Source organism: Asterias amurensis, chromosome 9 (genome assembly GCF_032118995.1).
Source record: "Asterias amurensis chromosome 9, ASM3211899v1".
In the NCBI taxonomy this organism is placed as follows: domain Eukaryota; kingdom Metazoa; phylum Echinodermata; class Asteroidea; order Forcipulatida; family Asteriidae; genus Asterias; species Asterias amurensis.
In genome coordinates, this window is record NC_092656.1 from 20,411,314 (window position 1) to 20,419,368 (window position 8,055).

General features: G+C 38.8%; 1 protein-coding gene across 1 annotated transcript; it reads right to left on the reverse strand.

The window, feature by feature from the left end:
* Positions 1 to 1,513: 1,513 nt before the first annotated feature.
* Positions 1,514 to 7,019, reverse strand: LOC139941570 (rhodopsin, GQ-coupled-like). Its single transcript, XM_071938131.1, has 2 exons — positions 6,898 to 7,019; positions 1,514 to 4,450 (listed from the first exon to the last, which is right to left on the reverse strand). The coding sequence occupies exon 2, from the start codon at positions 4,325 to 4,327 to the stop codon at positions 3,128 to 3,130; it is 1,200 nt and encodes a 399-aa protein (XP_071794232.1). The 5' UTR covers positions 4,328 to 4,450; positions 6,898 to 7,019; the 3' UTR covers positions 1,514 to 3,127.
* Between the last annotated feature and the right edge of the window lie 1,036 nt (positions 7,020 to 8,055).

Consider the following 8,055-nt stretch of genomic DNA (forward strand, 5'->3'; position numbering starts at 1 on the left):
ACCGGCTCTTTTCAGAGCCTGCACTCTCAGTCAAGAGATTTACACATGGTTGTACCCGCAAGTTTACTGTATTAATTATAGCTTCTTCCTTCACTTATTTTATTAAAAGCACATTAAAATTCACAAATTTTTCCTAAAATTTTATCAAATATTTTCTTTACATTTATATGAAGTTACTCTTCCAGCCAATATTTTGCAACCAAATAAAACAGGTAATGTAACGAATTTTTTTAAATATTTGGAACTGATAAAGACTTCAAGTCCTGAGCCTTTTTAGCCACATGAAAGCACACAAAGTTGATTGACAAGAGTGTTTTTTCTGAACTATTCTCTTTCAACTTCGATCACAGATGCCTATGTTGAGAATACTTGTCTTTGAAATTAATTTTACCAAAAAGTGTCCCGTGCCTTTAACGATTATGTGCGACCTAATACATTTGAATGATCTTATTTGACTAGTCAATTGAAATTTAATTGCTTCTTTTTACTGTTAAAAGATAAAGCGAAGAAGTAATCATTTTCTAATTAAAATAAATGAGCCGGATGGTACGTAAATGAACATGGCGGGAAACACTAAATTTAATAGTGTCACCGTTATTAGTGTCACCCGTCCATGCCGTCTGACTGTGTCAAAATTGGTTGAAGTAACAAAACACATCGATTTAATTTTAATACTTATATAAAAAGCGAACATGTTTCTCTTTTTCTTCAATAGACTATACTCTTAGTCAAAGTATTATTTACTGTAAAAAGTGTGATATTGGAATCAATTTTGTTTATTATAATGGACAGAAATCGTGAACGAATATGGTTTTATTTATGCTTTTATGACCGTAAATAAAAATATAAAAATCGTACACACATTCAAGAATCCTTTATGATCTAGTGCATGAGTGAAAATAGTTCTCTGTCCACCAAAAACATCTCTGAGGAGGGCCTAGTTGAGGGTATCAATGAATATGACTCCCCAGGTCAATGTACTTTTTTGGAGAAATGGTTTAATTAGTCATTGGATGATTGATTAATTGGTACTCCGTCTACTGGGGATAATTAGCATTCATTAATTATCATGTAGACAATTGACGCCCCATGCAGCGCTGCAATGTATAATTATACCAGGTACAATCTATTTATTTACGCTTCAACATGTCACTAATTAAGACACGATTTTGTCATGTATAGTTGTAAAATAAACGCACTATCCAACATTTTAAGGGTGTTGATACCTTTTGTACATTTTGGTCATGACGTGAATCCTTATTCACTGTGAATGAAGATGCATTAAATTATAATTTACCTGTAAAAATTTCAGCTTCATTAGTTGAGACAATAGAATTAGCTGTTGCAAACAACTCAACCAAATGGACCGAGAGTATAAATGCAAAAAAAATAGTTAATGGCCTGACGTTTCGACCCTAGCAGAGTCTTTCTCGAAGGCTAAATGACAACACAACAAACATGAACAGGTAAATGAACAGGTAACTACCTGTTCATGTTTGTTGTGTTACCTGTTCATGTTTTTTGTGTTGTCATTTAGCCTTCGAGAAAGACTCTGCTAGGGTCGAAACGTCAGGCCATTAACTATTTTTTGCCTTCATTAGTTGTCACATTTTTGAGAGAGGAAAGGGGTACAATCACAGAGCAATGGTTTCACGTTAATTCGTTGCACCTATCTAAAATAATTTTCGTCTTGATGAGACGTTTTCATGATTTGTTTTTACTCGAACATAAAACAAACTACAGCACCTCAGCAAAGCTCGAAATATTTTAAGGGAAGCTTGCTGAGTCCCATCATTGTCTTTAAACCGTGTGTTCTGTGTCGTACAAAAAAATACCCAAACCGATAAGAATAGTCAAATATTTGCATGTAGCTACTAAATGTGAATGGTTTTCACGGAGAAATTGGTTATGTATTTTCTTCTTGGGAGTTGACTGGAACTGGTTGCCTATAAGTTGCCTCGTGTGGCATGACAGTATCACTTTCAGGCATGCTGAATAAATTTTAAAATATTACATTTTATTAAAATCAAATCTGAGTAAAAATTTATACAAAATCCTTGAAAGTTTAAACATTCATTAATATACTTTAAGATTGTATACAATACAAATGATTTATTACAATTGAAACAAAATTAAAACGTAGTAGGGCCTATGCGAGATAACCGGTTACCAGACAAATTAACATTTTTAAAGTATTTAATATTTTAATAACCACGCGTAAATAATGTTTTTAAAAACCCATTTGCGAATCATGCCCGAATGAGTTCAGCTATTACATAATGACAACATGAACGTTTAAGTTTGGCAAAATTCTTAAATTATACAAACAAAATCGGGCAATGTCCCTTCTCGGGTTTTCTTCGTTGAGTTGTTCAAATCATTTTACTTTCATACATGCATAATAATTCATCGTTAAATTGTTCTTTCCCAACAGCATAATATTTGTTGATAGGCGGAAATTATGTTTAACAAAAGTATTTGAAGAAACATAACCGCAGGCACGTAAAAATAGTTATATAACATCTATTACGCCGGATACTTGTGGTCATAAGCGAATTTCAACCCATGTGTCCCATAAACGGCAAATTAATATGAAGTTCACAGAACTCAGGAAAGTACTGAATAAACAAATCAGAGGGTAGAACAAAAGTAAAATATACAATTTATCCCCGATGCAAAACTAACATCTATTAAGTTGAAGACACTGGAGACTATTGGTTATTACTCCAAATAATTGTTAGCATAACAAAAAATTACTTGTTAACGAGCAATTTCGAGCAGTTTGATAGTTCATAAAACATTGTGAGAAACGGCTCCCTCTGAAGTAACGTAGTTTTTGAGAAATATTAAAAGGCTTCAGGCACGAAGCCTTGCAATTACATAGGCACCTGAAAGCACACAAATTTGCGGAACAGGGTATTTTTTCTTTCATTATTGTCTTGCAACTTCGATGACCATTTGAGTCAAAATTTTCACAGGTTTGTTGTTTCATGCATAGGTTGGGATACACCAAGTGAGAATACTGGTCTTTGACAACATTACCAAAGGTGTCCAGTGCCTTTAAGTTACATGTATATCAAAAGAAATCTACACACAGCGTTTGGAACAAAAGTATCTCATGCCGTTGCTAGCGTTTTGACAGTCTTTTCAAAAAGTTAGAAGGCTCCGGAATCTGGTGGTACTGGCACCGGAACATGTGCAGGAATACCTTCTTGAAGTGCGGGTGCTTGATGCCGTATATGACGGGGTTGATGGCACTGTTGAAGATGACAATCATGAAGGTCCACGGAACAACGGGATCGCTGTTCCTGATGACGAGTGACACGGCGTACGGAGCGAGACACGCGATAAACGCACACATCACGAAGAAAAGATTCTTCGTAATCGCCGTCTGCCTCCGGCTCAAGCTCGCCTGCGTTGCGCTCCTCTTTAGCGTTGGCTTCGGACTTTTGGGGCTACTCGGCGTGGCACGGCCTGACGACGTCGGCGTGGCACGACTGGATGACGTCGACGGTCCGTCATGCATCTCGACTTCCGACGCCCGCTTCTGCGTCAGCGTCCTTACATGAGCGTCGACGTGGCGGTAGATCTTGAAGTAACACACAAAGAGGATGAGAAGTGGTATTGGGTAGACCAGGAGCGCCCCGATTAGAGAGAAGGTTCTACTGGTTGGCACGTTACTGTCTTGAGTGCAGATTTTGAACTTGAAGGAGTACCCCCACCTACCGATGCCGAAGAGTGGCAAGCAACATATCAGTAGCGGGTACAGCCAGGTGAACACAATCATTGCCGCTATTTTCTTCGATGTGTAGATGGATTGATAGGTACTCAATGTCTTCGTGATGAGGATAAGACGATTGATTGAGATACAGGCCAGGCTTGTGATGCTGCATGACAGGCTCACGATGAAAAGAGCCCCCGATAAAGAGCAGATGATCTCCGGTAAAGGCCAGCCGTTTAAGCTGAAGAGAGCCACGGCGTTGAAGGGGGAGGTGAGACAAGTGAGGAGGTCGGCAGTGGCGAGGTTGACAACGAAGACGTTGGTCCTCGTCTGTAGCTTGTTGGACAGAACCACGGCAAGAATCACAATGAAGTTCCCGGTGAAACCAAATAGAGACACCAGGCAAAAGACAACACCGATGATATATCTCTGGACCATGTCGTCAAAAACGAACCCCATCTCATCCATGGTATCGTTGAGTGATGTCATATCGTCATTTGAAGATACTCCTTCAGTAGTAAACCCGAGTGTTGTCGCGTTGTCATTCGTGGCGTTGACAGAAAACATACTGAGGGGATCAACAGTCGAAGCCATGCTGATATACATGTACTTCACTTGATAATTAACAAATGAATATACTAATATATTGTCCAAACACTAATATCTTCAAGTAATTGGTTTGTGATGCCAGACGTCGTAAAGCCCATCACTGCATGGTCACGATTCAATCTGTTGATAACGTAAAAAGAAACGCATCAAAATGTCAAGCTACTGAATATATAACCCCCGTGGTAATACATTCTCGTCTCGTCGTCTCATGGGTGCACCCCCCCCCCCTGTATTACGCAATGCTTTTTAAACATAGTCAAACCTTCCTCCATGGTCAAACCACAGAGCAAGGAACTCCACCTGTTTATATGAAGGTATTTTCTTACCTCTATGGGCGTACCATACTCACACTATACCGACAACCTGAATATTCATTTTAAGAGCACTTAACTTGAAAAAGTAAATGATGTTCGTTACCTAGGAGTAATTGTTGACAATAACCTCACCTTGGAATTTAAAGACACGAATCTCAGTACATGTACATATATCTATTGCCTACAACAAGGTGTAGGCCCATATTCAGTAGGTAGGTTTATGCATACAGTTAACAGTCGTTTACTTTAGACACTCCTTTCACTACGACCATTCAACCCTGCTTCGGTTTAGCCTTTTGTCAAGGCCTTTCGGGGGCTTTGACAGTTTCGTAGAGCCGTGAGGCGAGCGAGACGAGTGGCGAAACCTCGCTGCTACGCCACTGGGTGCGTGGTCTCCCCTTCCAGTCGCTTAGGATATCGGCTTTATACGAAGCTATCCAGGCACAAATGCCTTGACAAAAGGCTAACTTCGATTATCTGGCTCTGTTTGGGGAAAATTGTTCAAATAGTAGAAAGGAACCTTCTCAGATTGCAGGAAAGAGCTGTTGGTTGTTGTCAACAATTTTGATTATATAACATTTCCGTGTTGACATAACTAATCAATTTTCTCGGCAAACCTTGTGGAACAAAGAATGTATATTTGTTTAGCCTTTCTGCTTTATAAATGTGTTCACGAAATCGCTCGTCGACCATGTACATGCAATGACGCATAAGTATACTTGTGCCCCCTAAAGTGTTATTCGTGTTATTTTCTTTCATTTTTATCTCGCAACTTCAATGACCGATTGAGCTCAAATTTTCACAGGTTAGTTATGTCATGCATATGTTGAGATACACCAACTGTGAAGGCTAGTCTTTGACAATTACCAATAGTGTCCACTGCCTTTAAATTAATGTATCCATGGTCTGAGACATCTTTTCAAAACCACCAATCACTCAATGGAGATAATATATATCCACCTTGTGTCAACTCAAGCCTTCGACCCTATATATGTTTATTATCTTTCCACCATGCAAACTTTCAAGTATTAATGTATTACAAGGGCAACCAGTGGAGTAGGGCGCGTTCATGGCACTGTCCTCCTTCTTTTGTCACCCCTATTAGTCTCGCCATTTATCTGAATCTGAACAATACTCAGTAGTCAGCGAAGCATTTTAAGCATTATAACATATGGATTCACACTGGTAAGGTATTGGTCAATCTGTCTGTTAACAACCAAACTTTATAGTGCACTATAGTGGCCACCATAATTATTTCAACAAGGTTAATATTGATTGTTTTGACACTACCGATAAAACCATTTCCGGAAAGAAATAAAAACAGCAGGAAGGGGAAATAGAAGGTCCAATGGCATTAACGCATCCTTAAAATTTTAGTTTGAGCGATTCGAGAATCAGCCAGGTAAATTCAGTACGTGAAACCATTGGGGTAAGAAAAGAAAAACCGATACCAATGTTTCTTTGCAGTTCGACAAAGAGTATATGCACTTGGCCAATGGCTATAACATAACTCTATGAATGCTTACCATGCAGGACAGCTCTTCTTAGAACTGAGAAATCTCCCAAATTCCCCAAATCTACTCTCTTCAGAAGTTTCCCAAACTCCGAAAAAAATAGTCCTATACACGGTATAGCAGAATATAAAGCAAGACAAGTGTTCAATTTATATTTTAAAGGGACCAGACTCTGTATAAGCCTAGGCTTTTTCCTGGTGCCCTCCTTGTATTCCTCTTTGGTTCTTTTTTCTTGTATGTTTTATGAATATTTATTGTGGTATTTGAAGAAAAAGAAAAAAAGAAAAGAAAAAAAAAACATAATCTAGCTGGAAAGGACACACACGGTGTTCCGCAAACCAAGTATACACACTGATACCTCACCATGCAAATGCCTCAATCCCATGTATCTATAAGAAATTATCATTAATAAATAAAAACAAAATTGATATTTTTCACACACTTTCTTTTCTATGAAACGGCCTATATACATGTACAATGTATGCGCCCAGTTTGAAAATACTAAGTACATTGTAATGGGTTTTGAGGCATTGCGTGGTGAGGTACCAATGTGTATTTGAATTGCGGTAACACCATGTGTATGTACTTTTAACAATTTGTCATGCTTTATATTCTACTACCACGGAGTAGATTTTTCGACATCGGGAGACTACTACCGCAGAGTATGATACGTGAAATTTGTGAGACTTTTCAGTTCTGGCAAGCAAAGCTCTCACATGGGTTTTACTGTGGTACTTACCAAGTTTAATAGTCCAATACCCCCATGGTCCAAACTTGTTGTGAGTGTCGTACAATGTGAATGCTATGAAAGCGAACAGCACTGACATCAATGCATATTGACTCGGCTGAGGTTTAGGAAAGTGTGTTTCCTTTTTTTAAAAAATTAATCAGAAGGAAAAAATAACAAACCCATGTAGGTCATGGTTCGTCAGCTTCCTTTATGAGAGTCTGGCAATATGGTAGCGTTTACTGACGCCTTTGTGTACATGCGCACTGTACAATAGAGGAAAGTAAATTGACTTTGACAACCTGTAAACCTGGTTCATACTTCCTGCGAAAGCGAATGCGAAGCGAATGTTGACGTTACAAATTCGAAACGAATAAATCGCAGGGGGGGGGGGTTGACCTCAAATCTCTTGCGAATATCGCAGCGAAAAAAAGTTGTGACGTCAAATTCACGTCAATCGCATTCCCATTCGCAGAAAGTACATGTATGAGCCGGGCTTCAGTCTGAGTGTACTGTCTGAAAATGTATACACGAACGGCTGTGTGCAAAAGAAGCAACATGCCAGGGTAAAACCTTGTATTTAAAACCTGGTGTATTATACATTTGGCAAAATAGTAAATTTCTTGACTTGAATAGACTTTCCTATATACATGGTCGAAATTATTTTTTCTTTGGAAGAGACCTTGCAAGTCTATATAGCGTGTATTCCAACATTTTGGGACCTAGACGAACATACATTGTTCAAATAATAAGCAGCAATTTAAAATGGCAACATAGTGATGCAATCACACAATATGCCCATATGTGATGTTGTATACACACGATGCATGGAGGTCCAAGGAATAAAATGATCTTCTCAAACCGAAATGTATGTAAGGAGAATGTTAATGGCAAAGAATGTTCACAAAAGATGGATGGCCCGTGATGTCACTGGTTTCAATCTTTGATGACCAACAATGGAAACGGGTACGCGTGGTACGTGCTGCATGCCAAGATTCTCTCAGCACATTGGGTGACAACTCATAGGCTGCACTTTGGGTGTCCAGCAACCCACGTGACAAAATAAAACTATGCCCTCAATGTCCTAGCCCGAACATCTGACGTCACACTTCGAGGTGTCGCAGGGAAATCTGTCCGCCGGGGCTTCTATCGACCATATTGGAAATTAAC

Bases quoted from the DNA above. Each gene is read 5' to 3' on its own strand.
- LOC139941570 (XM_071938131.1), bottom strand. From the start codon at position 4,327: ATGTATATCAGCATGGCTTCGACTGTTGATCCCCTCAGTATGTTTTCT.